Below are 22,507 nucleotides of genomic sequence, written 5' to 3' on the forward strand. Positions count from 1 at the left end.
TATTTCTTCTTTTTACCTTTCCTTTTCTCCCCCCCATTTCGGCGGTGAATAACGTCTTAAAAGGGCTCTGGTTTTCTAGAGTCATTGACAGCTAATGGTTGCTGTACGCGCCGGAAGAACAATGGGCGAGCACTATAGTGCCTCTTATGCAGTGTAAATCAGACCCTCAGAGTGTATAATAGCTGAAGAGGAGAATGCGGCACGAGGACAGAAACATGTAATCACACAGGCTGCGAGGCTTTTTAGCCGCGGCGCTGGCGCGGAGCTGTCGTTTGTTTTCCTGCGGTAGAATCTTAACAGCCCAATCTGCTCGCCGCAGCCTCGGGGTTTGCGTGGAACAGTGTATTGGTGGTAATCTCTGTGTGTAATATCAGCTAGGTATCCCCACAACAGACCCTATCTATCTAGTTTCCTCTGTCACAGAAATAGGTTTATCTACACCCTCTTTTCACACTCCCTCTCGGACCCCCCCCTCCCTCCTACCCCCCCACCCCTTCCTGTGTTTGCGAAGGAGGGGGGATATTATGCTAAGCCCCCAGCGTTAGTTTTTATGTTGCCATAGCAGCCTTGCTCCCACAGGGTTGTGACCTCAGATGATTACAGTACAAAGCCTATTGGGTCTTGAAAACCTCTTTGAAGATGAAAAGTCTTTGATGGTTTGTATTTATGCAAATCTCTCAGATATGATTTATCCAACTGAGATTGAATGGAGAGATGATTAAAATTGCCCCTATTTTTTAAAAATCATTCAATGGACGCCCACTCTCTTTCAGTTTCCGAGAACAAGAGTTGGCAGTGTGAGCACGGGGGTTGTTTTGCTCTTCGTTTGGGAAAAAAAAAATGGTAGCGATGTACCTGAGGTTATTTATAACCGTCTCTTTTCCTGGTGTGTCAAAGAGGGAGAAAAAGGAGACGGAGGGGGGACATGGAGGTAGACATTTCTACTCTGAGCTTTTGCACTCTCTTCTTTTTTTTTTTTTTGGTCTGGCTTTGAAAGGAAATATCTGGCGGAGGGGGCTTTTGTGTGTTTCCAGATGATAGATTTAGGAATTTGGGCTACCCCACTGGCAGTCCAGGGCTAGCTGTGAACTGGTCTGTTGGAAAAAATTGGAATGCTTTGGTCTTCAAAGAATTAAACTTGGTTTTAAAGCCCTACTTAGGTGAGCTTGCATATTAGCAGGAGTCGTGCAGAATAAAGGCCTCAGCAAAGTGTCACATCACACTCGTGATTGTTGCTGCAGTCTCCCCTGTTCCCTGCCACGGAGGAGGGACGCAAAACAGAATAATGTGGCAGTAAAACACACTCAAAGACAACCCAAATCTTGTTTCTTCTCCCCTTCTTCGGTGTTTTGTTTCTTCTTCGGTTTCGCCGTGTGTGTGCGCGCGTGCTCCTGGCGTGCGTGTGCGCATTTACATGTGTGCACGCTCTCTCGGGGGAACACACGCTGTAGTTGTGCGGAGCCTCTGAAAGAAGGTAGAGCCGAGGACTTCAGACGAAGGGGGAACCCTGGTGATAATGTAAAATATTTCATTTCACTTGCTTTTGTTGCCACACTCTGCGCCATTTGAACCCTCCTAGAAGTGTCTCTGAATGAGGACTGAAATGGGAACGGTGCAGGTAATAAAGGTGTCAAGATTTGAATCAAAAGTGAGTTTTTGCACATTAAGATTTCTTTTTTTTTTCTTCTTCTTCTTCTTCTCCCCCTCCCCTCTGAATGTCTGTCTTACCCCACAGTGGATTTTGATAGATGTGTCAAATCATTTACGGTTGTTACAGCTGAATATTCTGTTTTTCTTCCAGTTTTAAATTCTCTCTGACACACTATTTCAGTTTAGTTTTTTTGTTGACTTTTATCATTCGTATAACTGATAGTACAGTGATAAGTCCACTTATGGTGGCGGCTTTACAGACAATTTTCTAGAAGAGCAGGAAGTTGGGCGAATGAAAATCTTGAAAATCAGCAGCGTTTAAATGCTAAAATAGGATGTGTGCTCCAGCAAAGCACAAACATCTCCTCAATACGACTGTACAAAGTAGCGAGAGCAAATTAATTAATTGTGATTGTTTGGAGGGCTTTTGCTTCCCCACTCACAGAAACAGTGGGTTTTTGTTAATGAGTCGTGCATGAGACGGTCCCCATGTGCTTAGTTTGTTGACAGGTTTCAGCGCAACTTGAAAGGACGGCCACTGACGGGACCCATTCGCCTCGTCACCTTTGTGGAAACCGCTGTGGGCCTGCTCAATTTTAAGGTAAATCACAAACAAACCTGCCCAAAAAAAAAAACTGCACGCGTAAGACATTTTTTGCCTGCTCGTCCATTGTTCACTTTAGATTAAAGACTGCCTCGGCGAGCGGAGAACTCCACATGTCCAAAATAAAAGGGATTCAAAGCTTTCGGACTGTCTCTCAAAACGAGCCTTTTGAGGTTTTTTTTTTTTTTTTTTTTTTTTTGTTTCCTTTCTCTCTGTCTCTGTCCCCCTCCAGACACACTGACATTTTTTAATTAGATCTGTTTTAATATCATCATAGTGGAAAAGTTCTTAATGATATTTTGGCTAGCATCAAAGCGCTTTCTGTTTTAGTGCAGCGCGACCTTCAGCTGCATGGGGAAAAAGGGCATGGTTTTGGGCATTTGGGGGAGAAACCAGCTGTCAGTCCGTCTTTTGATTTGTCTTTTGGTGCTTCACTCTAATTCTGTGACTGTGGTTATGAGTGCGTGCATGTGTGTTTTGATGGCAGGAGAGGGCGGGGGGACTCTTTCCCTTTTCCTTTCTTGAGAAGCCTGTGTGTTTTTGCCCAGACTGAACCCCAGGTTACACGTATGAAAAGAAGAAGAAAACTCGCTGTGACACAGCTAGTGGTGAAATTAATTTGCAGACCAACAAAAGCACAGAAAACATTCTTATTGTTTCACCCCAGACAATTGCTTTTTCTTAGTTTGTTTTATTTTACTTTGCTCATAACTTTGCCCCCCCCCCCCCCTTTATTTATGTATTTATTTGCTAAGATGCAATATTTGACTCTTTACAGAATTTCTGTTATTTTTTATTTAAGAAATAACATGCATCAGCAAGTAATGTCTTGGAGAAAGACAATCAAGAAGCCTGTGTTCATGGATAAACAAAGCTAAAATGTGGACCCTTAGTGGAAATGCTGAAACGTAGTATTGGAAAACTTACTTAAGTCTGAAACCCAGCCTTTTCCTGGCTAAGTGTCGCAAGCTTTAAAACTTTTTTTGTGCATGCATGGATTAAAAAAATGCATGTTCACTTCTTCCTCTTTGCGTCTGTGTAAGTTTTAATAAACCACGCTCATGCACAGTGTATTCTCTCCAGGCAGTGTGTGAGGAAATTCGCCATCTTGCTCCGAAGGCTGGTCTTCACCACGACGGCGTGGTGTTTGGCTCTGATGACTTCTGTGCCAGCATAGGTAGCTGTCACACATTCTGCTTAAGTCTCGCGTTATTTGTTAAACATGGATTTCAGATGATTAGATATTCTGATTTACAAGTATAATGCCTGCGATGGATGTGGAAACGGATGTGTTCCTTTTTGTCCAGAGATGTTTGTAGCAGGTCATCTCAGAATGTATGTGGCCATTAAGATAAGAATAGAGGCTGTGTTTGAATATCATTTTTTTTTAAGTCTGTAGTTAGTTACTGGTAATGAAGGAAAAAAAATCTTAGCCACTTGTCAGATTTTAGTGTGTGATATTTAACAGTCTCCCACTAAAGAATAGAAAGATGCTGATATACCGAAAAACAACAGGTACCTAGATATTCAGCTTATCACTCCACCTCATGTCTCATATCCACACACACAGCTGACATGTGACCTGCTGTGTCTCTCCCTTCATACTTTTCCTTTAGGTGCCACGCGCACCAAGGATGCCAGAGAGCTCCTTTATGCAAGGCAGAAGGTGGTGGTGACCACCAAAGCATTTGGACTACAGGCCATCGACCTGGTCTACATTGACTACAAAGACGTCGAGGGCCTGAGGCAACAGGCCAGAGAAGGAGCTCTCATGGGATTCACAGGTAGGTCCAATTTCTGCGTCTCAGATCTGCCCTTGCCCCCTTCCAAATCCTGACTTGAGTATGTTCTTTCCTGAACCCTCAAAAGTTGTGTACGATGACGCCCTCACTCCTCCGTGTGACACGGTAACCGACGTCCCTTGACTTCCTGTTGCAAGCAGCATCCGCAAATTCACTTTTCACTCCTCTTGTTACACTCTTTCGCCTCCGTCTCCTTTTGAATGAGACCAGGAAATGAGTAGGTTGGTAAATGTTTTTAAAATGTGGCCTGCAAAACTGTGGGAGGTTACAGAACATCTCTTGGTTCTTCACTTGATATTGATATACTCGTCTTGATGATAACATTTTATTGGTGGCTTTAGGACTAGCGGTGTGTCTTTTTTAATACTTTAGATGAACAATGCTCACTCAATCTTTAAACTTTTACATGTTTCTGTTACGCCTACCATGAATAGTTTTGTGTCTGTGTATATGCAGGCACATTTTAAAGTGCACACGGGTGTAAGTATGACAGGTTGCCTGTTACAGACCACACAAGGCAGGGCAGCTTGTTCCAAAGCTGATATTTTCGATGAATTTAAAATCAAACACGTTTTTTTTTTCTGGTAGCCCAGGTTCACATAGACCTGGGGAAATGAAAAACAAATGTTCTGTAATGATTAGAGTTTTTTTTTTCTCTCTCTCTCTCTTGGTGCGAGAGCATTTAAACAGACCAGCATCAGACATGAGTCAGCTTTCTAACTGGAAAGAAATGGAGAGAAAAAAAAAGGGGAAATGGCACAAAAATCTAAAATCCCAGAGCCTACTGTTCGCGCCGCACTGGCACAGACACATATGTTCCTTGCGCTACATGCCATCAAATCAATTTATAGGTTGAGCCGTCTCCAACAGAAACTCTTCCAGGTGACCTCATTTCCCGCGACTGTTCTCTGGTGCTGCCGCTCTGCGTGTAGGCTTCATTGTTGAATGTATTTATTTATTTATTTTTTTATTGTTTAAGGGTTACCCAAATTTGTGCTCATGTTAGAAATATAATATCCTTTTACTAATTGTTCGTAGTTGTTTGAATCACAGCGATTTGCGACTCGCTTCCCTTCTCTGCAAACGGAAATTCAACTCAAAATGTGTTTCACTTGAGTGGAAACAGCTGCTTGATGAAATAATTGGTAAGATTTGATATGGAACAGAACTGTTCAAAGCACTGGATTAGAGGCTTACAAGCCATGGGCACTCTGTATAATCTTAGTTAGTAGCTATTACTGGACCGAGTGTGCTTAAGCAATAATACGGTGCAGCCAAAAGCCTCTACCTGTGCAGTAATTGACCTTGGCACTACCTAAGCCCCGTACAGCACCCATTAGCACTGAGCACGGAATGACGCTCCTTACTGGTAAACAGAATTATGTGAAGGCTGAATCCTACAACTTGAAAACGATCAAATGTATGGAGGGAAAAAAAATGCAGTTCGTTTGGGGAATTAAGAAGAATGTGCCATCAGTGTGTTGCTGTTAAGACTCAACGGTCCTGGTGAAATTTCCTGCTTCCCCGAAAAATGGAAAGCGGTTCCACAAAATTCTCTGCTGTTAGGGACCACGTTTCACTTCCATCCCCGGGATCCTGCCCATCATTCGCCTGAGAGCACTTTGCTAAATAGCAATCCTCCAATGAGGTGCCAGCACCACATGGCAGGCCACGATTGGCTGGAGGGCATGAATGATGTATTTTGGGAGAACCAATGGGTTGTGACTGAGGGCACCTGAGTCACGCAGTCCGTTTTCTCTTTCTGTCATTCTCCCCTTGTCCTAAACAACGACGCGCATACGCTGACACAAAGAGACACCCTCTTACAGTACATTTAAACCTGCCAGCTTCAGTGTGGAAACATGCTCCTGATTTCTGCCCAGAGGTAAAACAGGTGGCAGAGGAGGGAATACACACTCCACTTGCCTCAATCCTGATAGAATGCAACACGCAGGCTTGCATAAGACACATCAACGCACACGCACAGTGACGATGCACTGAAACGTAGTCGTATTCCGCTTTTTGCATGCACAGTAACGTGAGCTATTGCATGCACGCAGACGCACATTCGTACACATCCAGTGCGGCCTGGGGAGGCGTCACAGTCTCCGCTTCACACAAACGCACATCAGCAGTCATCTGTACTTCACAAAGAGACAGGTATAGTATGCTGCGATGACGTCTGTTTGTTGTACTCTAATTGGCAGTTCACGAGTTATGTTCACTAATTGTTCAAGCACAGAACGACGTTGTGTTGATTGTGTGACCGCCGTGTGTTTTTTAGAGGTTAACTAGGGTGAACGGAGCCGGACTGAAGACATTGGGTTCTCTCCTCCCCCTTTCCTCCCCTGCCCTCACCTCTCCTCCTCTCCCCTTCTTGCCTTTCCTCCTCTCTCCTGGGCTAATTTTTTTTTTTTTTTTTGCTTGTGTGGCCCGCCTGCTCGGCCACCTTGAAGGATTTGTTGTTGGCGACAGAGCTAAGCCCTAAAGTGTCGAGTTCCTGCTGGCTGCCACTGAGCCGGCGTTCTCACCAGACGTTTCATAACCTTAACTTATCGCTACAAGTTTGATCTGCAAATGTACACGGGATTACGTCTGTGGCGTTCACCCACATTTAACTGAGAGGGAGCGGGAGCGGGAAGGGTGGAGGGGGGATCGGGCCACACAAGCCTATACTCCATGTTAAGCCTCTGTTTTAATAGTTCACCGTCCATGAAGATGTTCTTTATTTGTTCTGAATGTTCTGTGCTTGATCCATTTGAGTAGGATCGGAACTTTTTTTGTAGTTATATTTCTCTTATTCTTCGTGATTTTCACGTCAGCTGTCTGTATTTTACTCGCCTGTATGTGTAGGTGAGCCTCTGTGAGGCTGTCGTAACCTGTTTTTTTTATTCTGCTCTTCTCGACACTTCTGTATCGTAATGAAATCTAAGCATTCAGCAGAGTTTCTATTTAACAGCGGGGGTTGCAAGCAGAGAGGAGACATGATGCACAGCATCCTATGGTTCTAAGCCAGCCCTCGGACTCACTGCCATAACACATATTGACACAAACTCAATTCAGTCTTCTGTATTTCCTGGTTCGCCTCTCCTCTCATTGCCACTTTGTGTTGCTGCCCTTCTTGCAGAACGTGGCCAGCTGTGATCCCTCTCTATTGTGCATTTTTTTTCTATATTTGAAAAAATACATATAATTTTCCTATAGTAAAGAAAGTCACAAGAGGCACAAACTGCGTTTTTGATATTTATGTGCAAACACCTACAATCATTGTTTCATTTTTAATTTTTTTTTATGTTTTTGCACAAGTACACACGTCTTGCACATAATTTAATTTACAACCACAAAGGGTCTCTCTGTTTTGTGCATGTGCTTATGTGCAGGTAAACAGGTTATCCATCCAGGGCAGGTCCAGGCTGTGCAGGAAGAGTTCTCCCCGACTCAGGAGAGGGTTCAGTGGGCCAAAGAGCTCATTGCTGCGTTTGACCAGCATCAAAAGGAGGGAAAGGTAATGCTGTCACCCTTTTAATTTTAAATTGCATTAATTCGGAGATATTAAAAGGATATTAAAATAAAAGGTGTTTTGAGTTTTTACGGAATGATGATTTTTGGTGTAACATTTTCCATTAATTAACACAATTTGAATTTTTAAAATTCAAACTAAAAAGAAATATTCCTCCAATAGATTTTTTTGCATTATTTATCTTTATATATAATTTCTCATGCAAATGCAGAATTTGCACACAACTATAAAAAGGAACAAAGTGTTTTATTTCTGATTATCATACAGTACTTCAGCCCCATTTAAATGTCCCTTTAATTCTCAGCTATAATAATGGGGACGTTTTTCCGTAGTCAGGACGTCGCTCGACTTTACGAAACGTTTTTACAAATGCTGCAGGAGACCTTGAATAATTCCGGGAGAACTTTCTCAGATGTCTCCAGCGTGATGAAATATCTGCGCTGGCCGCGCTGACGTGACGGCGGTCTTTCTTTGCTCTGACACTCGGGCCGATCCTTTGTGTATCCTCTCACACACCTCTGTAGTTCCAAAGAATACATACTGTACACCCCTGGGTGACTCTCAGAGACAACATAGGAAAGTGGGGGGGAGTTGAGCCAATTAAGTGTACAATATTATTGTTCCTAATTTAGTGCATGGTTGGATCCTGTGTGTTGAGCTCTGTGGGCTATCTGCTGAGGTAATACACAATCTGCCCACACCTCTCTCTGCCAGGGCTGCTCCTACTAAGCATCGCCCGAGGGATTCATATCTTACCCATCCCTCTGCCGTGGAGTTTAATGTGCATGTGTCTCTTTCTCTGTGTGTGTAATGGTTTGAACGGTGTGCAGGGTTAGTCCCTTTGTCTTACGGTGTGATGTGGTTACAATTCGTACTGGCAATCATAGACGGATTTTTTTTTTTTTTTTATGACTTGAGGAGCTTGGAAATTTTAATGTTTTAAAACAAATCGGTGTTAAAGGACCCAGCTAATCCCTCGAGGTTGCGATTCATATTTCAGATGTGAAATTCGAGCATTTAATTACGATTTAATACAATTTTTATTTAGCTTTTAATATGTGGCAGAGTATCGAATGCATTTATTCTGCACTCCTGGCCTAATCCTTCTCTCTCCTGCATGTGTCGCACACCTGTTCAGGGCGCGTTCACCTTCCGCGGCAGCATGATTGACATGCCCTCGCTGAAGCAGGCCCAGAACATCGTAACGCTCTCGGACGCGGTGCCAAAACAATAAACCAGCCCGGTGAGAAGGAATGGGAGGAACCGCACAACTGAGCTCTGACGGGAGATGTCAAACGGGAAAAAATGGGAAAAAAAACTTTTCGACCGATGTCTTGTGGCAAACTGTGTGTTTTAATTTAGGATTTTAATGACTAGTTAATTGCTTTGATTTAATTCAGCTGATTTTTGTGACTGTCCCCGTGCTGCGGCTCACATTTGGACTGCATCTTCACATATTTCAGCACATAGTGAATGTCAACTGCATTTGTCCCTTGCAAGGATTATGGCGCTGTGTGTCTTTCTCGACTCGCTCTGCAGTGTGTGTGAGCCATCATGTCACACCCCTGTGTGTGTGTGTGTGTGTGTGTGTGTGTGTGTTTTTGCGTGCGCGCGCGCGCCCATGGCCACCATCTCTCCTAGGTCATGATGAATGCTCTCCCATCTCCATGGTCCAGGCAGCTGGGCAAAAGGGTAAACAAACACAACAAGCCACTGTTGTGGAACCTATTCATTGGGCCCCAGTCTTCCAGTCAGGCCTCAGCCCCCCTACCCGGGGCCTGACTCACAAACATCAAAGTCCCGCTCGCTTAAAAACAACACAGATGGAAGTGCGTAAACTTGCGATTTGGCTTTTTTTTTTTTTTTGTGCCATTCTCTTTAGCAAAGTCATGCGGCTCTTTCTGCGGCGGCCGTGAGCCTGTGGTTGATGGTGTGTTGATGGAGAAGGCGTGTGGCGTCGGACACACCATGACCTGGGCAAAACACGAACACTAGTCTGCTGCAGCATTCTTAAACTCTTTTTCTTTTTCTTTTTTTTTCCCCCCGCGTCAGCACCTTCGACAACTTTTTAATCTCGTTAACATGAAGAAACTTGAAAATGAACTCCTTAATGAGTTCGGTAAAGAAGTTTTTCTGTCACAATTGAAGGTACAAAGGGGCTTTGTGGAGCACTTGTCCACGTCTGACTTGCAGAGACAGTGAAGTGGGTGTGATGTTAGAATGAGACAGATTAGTGGCCATGTTGCTCCAGCAGACCAGGACTGAGGCTTTGTCTCTCTGACTGTGGATGGGAGGATAATTGGGGGGGTGTTGAATGGTTAATAGTGCCATTGGTGACCATGGTAATGAAAGGCGCCATACCTCCTCTACCCCACCTCATCCACTCATCTCTCTCTCCCTCTCTCCCTCTCTCTTACTGTATGATCTATTGTGTCTGGGGCAGGGCTGGTGTCTGTGCCAGGCCAGGCCAGACAAAAAGATCGAAACCACTCCTGCGTCCAGCCAGAGACCCGAACAGTAAGCTGTCTCTTTGGCATTTGGCCACATATTTCTCTCACCCCTGCTTCACTTTTTTTATTTATTTTTTTCCCATCACGAAGATGCGTTCAGCTTGTTTGTTTGTTTTCAAGGGTTGGTGGACGTAAATCCAACTATCTGTGACTTCCATCAAATACATTTAAAAAGTATTAGTTTGTAAAGCAATGGCGAACTTTAAAAGAGACCTTAGACAGGTGCACTTATGAACTTGGAAGATGTAAATTGTGTAATAGGGTTGCGAACGAAAATGAAATCTGAATCTTGTGTGAATAAGTTCCATTTTGATGCGTTTCCCATTGATTTGAGAATGTCAGCTCATCATGTTCAGTACTTAGTCACATTAAAGCAAGATTCCCTTGCCTGAGTTGCTGTTTTTGTTGTTTAACTGTTTGAATTACAACATTTTTTTGGTGTCATTAAAAAAAACTGAGAGTATTTGCGGTATATCTGCATAAAATACCTGCATTAATTGTAAAAATTACACTTACAACGTGACTTTAGTGGCGATGGAGACCGGGCTTATGGGACAATTTGACTTTCTCAAGCTGCTCTGTACCAACAGGTGTCCCCACAGCCAGGAAGGAAGATCTCATAGCTGAGGAAGCAGCACAGGGCATCACGCAGAGATGAAGCAAAAAAAAAAAAAAAACTGCACCTCTTCTGAGGATGATCAGGAAATTATTTGACCAGTTTGTATTTTAACAACCAAAACATCCTCTAAAGGGATACAGCGTTCCACCCAATAATCTTGCTTTTATTTCCACTCGCAGCCACACATCTTCTCCCTTCCCTTCCCCCCCTGAGACAAACTATTTCAGAGCTCGTTTTTGCTGAGCTTTCTTTGCACCTCCGCGACTTGTACAATTCAATAACATCTGGAAGTGGTGATGGGGTGGGTGGCGAGGGGGGAGAGAAAAAGGAAAAAAGTAGATTTTTAGTGACATCTCTGTAGATTAGAGGGATGTTTCCCTGTCTGCCTTTGCTGTGTAATTCTACATGACATTTCTATTATGTGTGGAACTGATAAAATCTCCTCAGCTCGCTCGGCAGTTTTATTTAAACACATCTCTCCGGTATTCCCTGAGAGATTAAATTACAATTAACACGATTATAACCTCGCAAAATTGTGACGGGAATCAATTAGGCTGCGAGCAGTATTTCATAGCCTGGTAATGTGCTGGTCGAGATTGCTTTCATAAATAATGAGGGACAGCGCAGGCGGAGAAAATGCATGTATGCAAAACACTGTCAGAGGAAAATTAAAACGAAATGTTTTACATATTTTTCCATTAATCTAAATGGGACCCGTGTGGCAAAGATAGTTTTATTCTAATTCCCCGCCCGGGGATGCTCAAATAATGACTTGATGTTTTAATAGACTTCTAATGACAATATATGACAAACTAATTGCAATAAAAGATTATTCCCAAGCAATAAAATACCTCGTTATTGCGCGTACTGCACAGTTTGAGAAGTGTAAAGCTATCAGAGGGAAGGGACTTAAAATGGAGCCGATCCTCAGAAAGCGTTTAGTTTAAGATGATTAACTCTGTTTCAATATTTAGAAATGTCGTTTAAATGAATTGGAGCATTTTTAAAGTGACTTCAAATGAGGCATCTTCTGAGACGGGACTATTACAATCAGGTCTTAATTTTCAGCATATCACAGCCCTCAGGCAGACAACAAAATTTATTTTCTTTTGATCAATTATTGCTTTAAAAAAATAATACAGAAGGGTTTAAATTAAAAGGGGAATTACTTTTTTTTATTAGATAAGCACCCTGGTTGCAGAATTAAATAATAATAATAATTTAGCAAAAACGACTGATTACCTTTTTGAAATGTAATTTGATAACAGAATGCACCATATTTTATTTATTTATTTAACTCCCTCCACTTTTATTTAGTGCAGTGGCAGACGATGACTCATGGGCTCCATGTATCCAGCATCATCAAGCACGTTATTTTCCAGCTTTGTTTGATTTTTTTCCCCCCAGAATCTTTATTAACCAAGGCTTTCATTCCCTCTATTGATGACAGACGCGTGTTCATTCTTCTTCTCTTTTTTTTTTTTTTTCAAACCGTTTGCATTCTATAAAAAAAGAAAATCACCGCGGCCCTGTCCTTGCCGCGTGAGTCATCTGGCACATGTGGACCATTACTAACTTCATTTGAGGAGACCTTTTGTCTGAGTGTCCCCATCAGGAGGAGAGTCCGAGGGGACCGAATCAAAATCGGGGATATTAAACACAGACTTTCCCCCAGTTTTATATTGGACCATGAATCTAATTATTTTTGTTTACAACACCCCCCCTGGAAGCCCATATAATTTTAATGCAAAGCAGAATAATTATATATGTTTAACAAACGTATTTTATTAATTTATTTCTAATTTCGGTCATTTTCCCCCCTGAAGGTAAAACATACCCTGTGTGTCATTCTGGAGAGTTTGCAGCAGCTGCAGATCACCTGCTGTATAAACCTATCCTAAAGGTGACAGGACGGGGAGGCGTCTGCGTTTAGTTTAACCCACCAAAGTTGCCCGGGCCTCTGAAGCCCAACCCCCCCTTTTCGTGCTTCTTGCAGGTTCTGCAAGCACCGTCTCCCCTGACGTCCAGACTGGCCGCTTAGTATGATCTGCAGCAGGTAAAGAAACATACGAGTTTAATATCAAATGGAATCAAGTTGGCGCAGCCTTCCCCTCGTATGTGCTGTCTCATATGCATATTCAAATAAGCTGTCCCAAAAGGGAGGGATACTTGAATTCCGTTTAGATCATTTTTTATTTTTTATTTTTTTTTTTTGCTTGAAAATGTTTCGAGGTGACTTTACCTTCCTCCATAGCCCTTCTTTTTGGCCTTACTCTCCCCCAGATTCACTCCTTCTTAACGGGCCCAGATCAAAGGCTGATCGCCCGACGGAGACCACTAAAACCCGGCCGCTTTGTCTGCCGTTGCCAGGAGTGAGGAGGGTGCCGAGGGAGGCGGAGGAGGAGGTGGTGATGGAAGGGTAGCATGGTAATGAGACTTGTTACAAAGGCACAAAAAGACTCTACAACTTTTTTCGTGTTTTTCTTTTCTTTTCTTTTTTAACTTCATGGTGTCCCATCTGTCCTCAGATTAGACTTGTTTCCTTTCCGCAGCTGCTGACTTCAACATCATTACTTTTATTTGTAGCTCACTGTGTTTCCGGCAGGTTGTTTACATTACCCTACTGTTAGTGTACCAACAAGAAACCGACGTGCATTTTGGGAATGTATATTTCATTGTCATTATTTTATTCTCCACTCGTGTGCAGGCCACCCTTTGCTCCAGACATGCGCGCACTCGCGTCGCTCGTATTTAACGCATGGATTCGATAACATCCCCACGTTTGAATGCAATTATGGAACTGCGCCGAGCGAGACTAAAAAGCCCCTGATTGCTGTTTGCTTTTCTTTGTTGTCCCTGAACGCACCAGCCGAGACAGACCAATAGAAAGTTTACGCGACTGACACATTCAGTACGAGGGAGGAAGAAAAAAAAAAGAAAAAGAAAAGAAAAGCAACAGCACCTCATAAAACGAGCAGGTCTGCCGAGGTTTGTGGTCAAACTGACGAAGGACAGAGATCACATCTCACACCTGCATCTAGCAGCCAATTAGACTGCTAATCCAATGCAAAATGAATGAGCTGCATGGACTATTTCTGGCTTGTATGAAATGCCAGCAAACTTTCATAGTTGCAAATTCTCATATGGAAATATATGACACCATTATAACTTTCAAATATCCGGTGTCTGCGCGCACTGACGCGCATGTGTCGCTCGGATCCTTCGTTTTTTTTTTTTTGTTGTTTTTTTTTGACTCTTTGTTCCAACGTGTTTACCTGGACCTTATCAATACCTTCGCGTCCTGTTTTAAGGCGTTAACGTTGACTTAATTCGAAAGATTTGCATGCAGTTGTTACAGCGCGTTACTGACAAATAGTAAGGTGTGCCAACTTGAGATGTCCAAGTTTAAACCAAGCAACTGCATGCCGTTCAGATTAACTTGCATCCGCGTTTAATCCTTTAACGCATTTACTTCGTTTAAAGTTTCATCAGCTCTTGTGCTGCGCGTTTAAATCTCACATCGACGCGCATTCGGTGCCACAATTCCACCATTTCTCCGCACAATAATAAAGGAAAAAAAAAAAAGCTTTTGATCGGCGCCGGCCTCCCCCTCCCTTTTCTTTTCCGCCTTTCTCTCTCTCCCCGCGCCGCTGAGCAGGTGGAGGCCGCGCACCTGCACACACAGCTGCGCGCACCTTGTTATTGCTGCCGCTGCTTGACGCACAGATGAGCGCAGCGCACAGCCGACAACACAATCCCGACAAGCTAAACCTCTTCAGTGCCACGGTTCTTAAAACCTCCGCATGTTTCACTACAATTTATGGGACACCGCAACATGCACTCCTTCTAGGAGGTTTATGTGCACATTTTATTAGATTTCATTTAATTTCATATATAGATATATCTATATATAGACATCGATATATATTCCCTATAATAATGAATTTTATTAGATATTTTAGTGCGGGTAAAATATTTATCTTGGCAGTGTTTCCGTCTATCTCCCTTGTTTGTCATGCTCCGGACTTCAACATGACACCATCTAATCCAATTAAACACGATAACCCTGGCTTCACGTATTATTCTCTTCTTTTTTCCTTCAAGTTGCTGACAAGCACTCTTGGTCTTCTGTGAAAGAGAGAGTCAAGAGCCCTCTCTTAATCCCGGGCACGACTACAAGTGATTGAAAAGTGAAAGAAACCCCTCATTGGTCCTCGAGCTGGATGGTGTTTTCTTTGTCCAGTACTATGGCTTTTTGTTCAGTACGACCATCACGCATAGCAAGTCCTTTTATTTTAGGCTTTAAAAGAGGAAATCACGTTTATTGAGCTGCTGGCAATTATTAGTTTGGATCAGAGAAGAATTATGAGAAACAAATTGAATAAATCCAGAAGCATTTAATCGTTATCTTGTTAAATTGTTAAAACTTGTTGTAATCCAAACAGCCTGCTAATTAGGATTTGGGAAACATTCATAGGCATTTAAAGACAAACTAATTAGTCTTTTATTTTGACAGATCAAACCTGTTGGCCATTAAAAATGACAGATAACATTAAGCCATCAATTTCCTTTCTGAACCTCAAGCACAAATGATGAGCTCACTGCGACTTCTAATATATATGTATATTGTTTCATTGCGCCAAACTTGTAGCTGAAGCTTTTACAGTAGCTCTAAGATGCCAAATCCTAATATATATCGATAAACTAAACTGAAATAACATATGTACATTTTATTTATTTATTTATTTATTTTTACGTTCTTTCTCCTGAAGTCGTCGCTAATTCTAAAATTTGAAGCGTTTCCGAGGAAAATGCGACATGCTTCCAATAAACCCGAGCTGGAATAACATATTGTAGGTGTTGCGAAATTACAGGTAATTGACATTAATCCGCTCTCTCTGAGACTCAGGGGGGATCTAAAGTAAATGGGGATACGGTTAATGAAGCACCACTTGCCCTTTGAATCTCGGTCACAGTGTGCAGCGGGGGAAGTTCGAAGAAACTTCGCTCGTTTAGGACACTTTTTCTGGCATTGCATTAGAAACTAGGACGGGGGTGATAATTTAAAGGACTGCAGCCACAAAAGAGTTAATGAGGGAGCAGTTTTTTTTAAAATGATGTTGGAGCAGATTCTCATTTAAAAACCGGTAAAGGATCGTCGTTACTTTTTAAGTGATGACTCAGTTTATTGCGCTTGTTTAAATGACATCTCAGTGGTGTTGGGAAATTGATGCTTGCCTAATAACGCGCCATTACAATCCCCTTTTCCGTGATCTAGAACCCGCGGGGTTGTTATTATGCTTATTATAATTCATATCGAGAGTTTTCCCTATAGGAGCTGTGACAGACAGACAGAGGCCAGGTGAGAGAGGCAGGCTTAAGTGCGAGGAGTCGTGCCTCTCCTCTTCGTGCGCACGCCGCTCCCTGCTACAGGGGCCTGCTTAATGAGGGCACCTATGGGGCCCTCCTGGATGGAGAAGTGGCCTAACCTCGCCACGGCCGGTCAGAATTGAAGCGCCGACACCTGCGCGTCACCCCTCCTCCTCCTCGAGGCTCCCCCGGGCAGCGCCTGCCACCGCCCACATCACCGAGAGTTCATACTTCCCGTACAACTTTTGACAGCGATAATGATGTGCATGGTGATGCTGAAAATCTAAGGAGGGGCTGTGGTAGGGAAATAAGGACTCGTGTGCGCAGGGGAGGGGGGGCCTTAGCATTTTTCCTCAAGACCAATTCACTCCGCCAGCATCACTCTGCAGCCTCCCACTGAAGTGATGCATACACAATATGTTGGCCGGTCTTCTCTCTTCCACTTAGATGTGGGCTATAAACGTCCAGGCCATTACACCTAATCTTATATAAACATGTGGAACTGTCAGTGTGAGAGGTGCCGCTTATGTTTTTGGATTTTTGGTGAGCTATCAGTCACGTTAATAAAACCTCACCATCTCTCAAGGTTCATGTCACTAAGATGGATAAGCTTTGATGGTTTGTGATATATACTGTCATTTACCATGGCAAATGTCTGTGAAGGGCCAAAAGGTCCCCCGTCCCCAATGGAGCAGGCCTAATTATACAATTAGTCTTGTGATTGGGATGGTCCAGAGCTAAGCGTCCTGTGGGACGACCAGACACATTATGGCTGTCATCAGTATCTTCAGCTCAAAAGGATTGGTCTACTATGTATGTGTGCTGTTTATGTTCTTGGACGAGGTGAAGTAGTTTGATTTTTATTTCACAGTTCTCTCGGCTTAAACAAAAGTGTGTTTTGCAGCACTGGGCTAAGGGAGGAGCGGTGGATGGAGACCCATCGGCGCCATTTCTTGGACAGCACTATTACCGTAGGTCATCTTGGTATTCAATCGTTCATGTCTTAAGCCTCATCTGGGGCCTCCGCAGACCAAAATCACATCTCTTTGAAGCCCTGGGTCAGATGGAGACCCCATATCTCAATCTCATTGCCTATCCAGCCATATTTCCTTTCTGGCTTATCCCTGGTCAATTGGAAACATCAAGACACCACATTTTCTTCTGCCCATTCGGGGCCGTATCTGTCATTGCCAAAACCCAAGTCGGTTAAAGAGAATGGGTGTGAGGCTTGTGATGTTTGGGATCCATGCAGACATCTCCATGAAGTCAGAGGGAGGTCCTGGCACTGCATGGTTGAGGAGGCAGTGGTGCTTCCACACTGGATACTTTACTGCTAGTGCACTGGCTTATCGCATTGGATTAGAGCTCCTACAGTGAGCCTGGAAGCTGAGGATGATTGGGAACTTCACCATTTTGCCCATGATGAGCATATAGTTGTCCAACTATGACAGTCAGATGTTCGCAGGCGGAGAAGGAGTCACGCCTTATCTGTTGTCGGCACAATGTCGTCTTTCTTTTCTGTGCCGTATCTTGACTTTACTTTGCCCAATTGTCCTCTTGCCTTATCTGGACATAACCCTCTTCCCCTTTCCGCACTCTCGGTTCCAACTATGCCCCTTCTTACCTCTCTCCATCTGCGATCAGGTGATTCCCCCCCTCCACCCTCTCTAAATGCTGACCTTTTAATGCAATAAAACCAGATGCATTCACGACCAGTCTTCTGATGTCCTGGGCGTGATAGTTCTGCACATATCTGGTTCTGATAGCCATCTTTGCCTACAATAGAGAGGGTGATCCTAAGAAAGGGAGTGCTGGAATAAACTGGTGGACTGGCACTATGCTTCTGAAATCATTTTTGATCAATCATAGATAAGTTTTAACCCTTTTACAGGGTACTCATTGAAATCCTTGGAAATCCTAGATTTCTAGCCCAGCGTGTTTTTGTAGGACATAAGAAAACTTTTTACTTATTGTTTCATGGGCAAAATCAAGGATAAATACTTTAACATATGTGACTCCTTCTCTTTAACTGGCAAACAAATGTAAAATTGTATTAGACCATTAGAACGTAAGTGCGGATACAGGCACTTGTCAACATTGTCACATTGAACAACATTAGGCCTCTTCTTAATAAAGCAGATATGCTCAATGTTTGCACAGAGGTGGACTTTGCAGGTCAAATTTGACCTGAGAATGTTTCCTTGGTCTTCCCAGATCGGTTGAGTGAAAACCACACGCTTCCAAACCTCACACAGAGGCTCCCGGGTCACAATTGAAAATATGTGCCAAAGTTACCATATATGGTTCCCTGCCCCACAAAGGGTTAGGTACTTGGAATTAAATTCGATTAGCAGGAATTGTATTGCTGAAAGTACTCCTATCCTAATCCCATTTATGAAGAGACCTCAAATGTATGTTTTGCCCAAAGTCAACGTCTAAGCACGAGATTCAAAAAACAGCATGTTAAAAGTTTGCTGACAGGTCTCCGTAGTTTGACATACATGCGTGTTTGTGATGCTCTTCCTAAAAAATCTCCCCTTAACATTGAAATGTGATTATTATTAACAACCAGAACAAGTTAAAGTCACGGGATGTCGTCCGTGTGCCAATAATGAGCTGTATCTTTTAGTTCTGCCTAGTACCTCGTAAGCAGTATCATCCCCGGGCACAAATCAAAAATATCCTACGCTAAAAAGTCCATCTGGTTCTCTTTGAGTATATAGTTCACCATTTCCCTCCACCCGCTCATCCCTAGTTTCCAAGTACGCTGAAGCCTACATCCTGCATTTAGAGGCTTTTAGGAAAGCCCTGTCACTCAATAAGAGACTACTGGGGCAGCATGCTCACGCTTATCTGCACTTTAGTTTCTACTTTCTGGCCGGTTGGCTGTATGAGGGCCAGGTAGCAGGGCCTGGCTCATGCGGTTGTCCGTGGACGACCTTGCTCTCCTCACCTACTGCCTTGGAGTGGCTCCCAGTCCTGGGATGGGGCTTTGGACCAGCACCAAGTCTCTACCCCCACAGATGTTACTGAGCCACCAGATATTATGTCAGTTTCTGAGTGATGTATCATGCTTTTATGAATAGCACTGCATGGCTGTAAAGCAGCCGTGATACATTGTGGCAACATAGGGAAACAGTGAAGCAACCCAGTCCCTAAAAGATTTAGATAAAATGTAAATGCATCAACTCTTATCTTTTATGTCAGAGATTGTCAGACGGCTGTGGACGAAGTGTTTCATCACAGTGAGGAATAATATCCAGCGAGGCATGCCTTCAAGTGCATGAAATGTTTTTCAGGATTGCAGTTAAGTGTCAGATTGCATTTGTACAGAAAATTCTGCCCCGGATTTTAAATTATTGCATTAATTTATTGTGTTCAGAAAAGATTCTGTTCTTGCAGTTTTGCCTTGAAATTTGCCCTTTTCTCCCTCTCCATTGCTTTTTTTCCTACTTTTTCTTTTACTGGTGCAGGAAACACAAATTAATTCTAAGAAGAGTGATCGTGTCACTGGATATATTTTTGGAGAAAAAAAAAACATTTGATTTCTGTGAAACGTTATTATGAGTCAAATTAATTTATGAAGAGGATATTCGAAAATAAGTCCTCCAAAGACGGGGACACTCAGACTCTGTTACTACTACTGGTGTCCTTAGTGTTACGGGCTAGAAGCCTTGGAAATAACACATTCTAAATGTCAGAGCAGGACTAACGCAATTTTCTTCACAGCACACGGACTCCTGTTCAGGTTCTGATTATATTTAATGGTATAAGAGCCTAAACGACACCGTGATGCCTTCATGTTGCTCTATAGAATAAGATAAACATTTATAGGAAAACACATTTTGTTATTATATATAATATATATATATATATATTAAAAATTCTGATGTGCGCATTGGGTAATTGATTTAATGAAGTTCCTAGTAAACTAATACCAAGTACAGGTCAGCTGAGTAACCCTTCAGGCGTGCGCATTGTCAGACGTGTAACTCCAACACTCCTTTGGGAAAGACACCGGGGCTAATGGGTGAAACCACAGCTGCTGAAGTTGGGCTGGAGAGGAACGACATTTCCCTCTGCACACGTCCGACAGCCCGAGTGTAAAACTGGACACAGATTGTTCAGTCCCTCCAGCGTTCACGGTCCACGACGCGGGGTGAAGATTCCTGCCTCACCAAGAAGTTTTAAGTCGCTCCCTTTTTTCTTTCTTTCTTTTTATTTTTTTATTTTTTTTTAACTCGCCATCTGATTGTCTCCTGTAAACTTGAGGTGGAAACGTGTTCAACCTACACTTTCTGTTCGCAGAGCAGACTCAGGGTGCTGCGCTTTTGCTTCTGTGTGGGAGAAAAGAAAGATCAGCTCCGATCGAAGGCAGCCTTGCAGAGGAGAGTCTCGAGTTAACCGGGGAGAGGTGCAGCAGCAACTGGACTTGCTCGGTTTCTGACTTGCTCGTGAAACTTAAGAGAGTAACCAGGTAGAAAAAAAAAAGAGTTGGCAATATGCCTGGATGGCAAATATGGGGCCATAAAACCCGCGTGTATGTGAGCAAAGAAAAAAAAAATAAAGGAGTTCAGAGAAAGTTTTGGATTGGGGAGATAAACAGGTGGAAATCTGTGGCAAAGACACATATTAAGTATTTTTGAGACAATCATTTAGAAAGATCCCTTCCCGTCAACATTTGGCTTCAAACTAAGGTTTGACAATGAATAAATAATATTACTTTAATAATTACAGCGGTATTTTAGTAAATGATGAGAGGTAAAAATAAAAGTAAAAAAGGTCACTAAACTCTTCAGTATTCTTTTAAATTTCTTAATTACGCCCACGATAAGCATTCAAAACTAACTTCATCTGGAAGGGAGGCTTTATTTGAGTCTTCATCGTTGTGCTTTGATTTTACTAAATAGTTTCATAATTTCATGTATGAAATATCTTCCCCCACTGTAAAATATCTGAGCGTGAATGCCCCTGTCCCTCTGTAAAAGGCTGATTTGCCGACACTCTGTTTCTTATTTCCAGGGGTGTTGGCTTCCGTTTATCACTCAATTCTTAGTATTCACTTATCAGATTTAGGAACAAGGGAAGTGTGATTTAATTTTATAGCTGAGCGAAACCGGGCCAAAGCTGTCACAATGTGCTGCTGCTCTGCTGTGTGCAATTCCGGGTGTGGGTGAGAGGATTTGGTGTGAAGAGGTGCTGCTTGTGCCTCGACACCTGTTTTCTGTTTCCGTTTCCCCCAAAACAATTAAAAAAAGAGAGAGAAAAAGGGAAAAAGTTGTGTTTTTACTGCGATTTTTTCTTCTTCTTCTTAATCGCCCCCTTTTTGTCTCCATAACCAGTTCCCTGTCAAGGTGAGCCAAGCGCGCTGCCATCTCTGGGGCGCAGGTGCTCGGATCAAATGACCTGCGTTTTTTTTTCTTCTTCTTCTTCTTCTTTTTTTTTAACTTAACTTTTGTGACCAAAATGATCACTTCACAAGCAATTTTCGCGAGCATTGTGCCAGCAGTATTCAGGAGATGGATAATGCTTGTAAAGTCTGACAAGACGGCATTTGTTTTGGTTCTACGCTCGTCTGAGAAATTATCGTTCAACCCCTTTAAAGGGCGCAATTGAGAAGCAGCGGCGTTCTCACTGCGACTTCTTGCTTTGTCCTCTCCAAAGTGGCGTCTGCATGTCTGACTCTGCCAGTTACTGATTTGCAGGCAGTATGTTAAGGTGGCCCATGTAAGTGATTTCCACGGACATCCCACTAAAGGAGAACAAATCGTTGACAAAGGAGTGCCTTTCCCATTCAGCGGCGTCGTTAGGACAACCAAAAAGTATTTCTCAGATAATAAGTTCTACTTCAAAGCGTTTCTCACTGAAGGGTGACTGCTTCACTCCTTTTATTAAGTCTCCCTCCTTTTAATGCCGAAGGAACTGTCTCTGGTTATTTTTCATCGTGTTTATTTTGTAACATTCATTGAGCGTTTGTTTCCAAACAGCACTTACAAGAGTGCGCCACTCTTTTGGCCCTTACCCCTGTAAATGTCCACGCACAGAACAAGAGGAGGCCCACAAGTGCTATTAATTTCAATGGAGCAGCAGATAAATAGTTTCAAAAAAAAAAAAAAAAAAAAATCCTGAGAAGGCATCTGTAAAATCGTTAAAGATTCTGTGGACAAACAGATGCTGCCTTATATTGAGCTGGTGACTCTTTTAAGCAAAAAATTTGCTTAATGTCTGACACTGTCCAGTGCGCATTTAGTGTGTGTATTTTATTACCCGAATCCTCCTGATTTACCTGAGTCAAGTGTGTCTTAATTGATGCGGCGTGAATGCTCAGAATATTTTACAAGGGTTTTCTGAAGCAATGTGTCATTTGACACGATTAATATTATTATTATTTAATTCTGTACATTTATTGAATATAACCAGGGCGTCTGAAGC

At 42.8% G+C, this 22,507-nt stretch overlaps 1 protein-coding gene across 1 annotated transcript in view; it reads left to right on the forward strand.

Annotated features, from left to right (window-relative positions):
* clybl (citrate lyase beta like) overlaps positions 1-10,478 on the forward strand; it is a 52,687-nt gene extending 42,209 nt beyond the window's left edge. Inside the window, exons 4-8 of the mRNA XM_047602045.1 lie at positions 2,150-2,251; positions 3,338-3,431; positions 3,871-4,038; positions 7,437-7,561; positions 8,715-10,478. Coding sequence (XP_047458001.1) covers positions 2,150-2,251; positions 3,338-3,431; positions 3,871-4,038; positions 7,437-7,561; positions 8,715-8,810 — 585 coding nt within the window. The 3' untranslated portion in view covers positions 8,811-10,478. The remainder of the gene's footprint in view (positions 1-2,149; positions 2,252-3,337; positions 3,432-3,870; positions 4,039-7,436; positions 7,562-8,714) is intronic.
* Positions 10,479-22,507: the final 12,029 nt, after the last annotated feature.

This window comes from Mugil cephalus, chromosome 12, assembly GCF_022458985.1.
Source record: "Mugil cephalus isolate CIBA_MC_2020 chromosome 12, CIBA_Mcephalus_1.1, whole genome shotgun sequence".
In the NCBI taxonomy this organism is placed as follows: domain Eukaryota; kingdom Metazoa; phylum Chordata; class Actinopteri; order Mugiliformes; family Mugilidae; genus Mugil; species Mugil cephalus.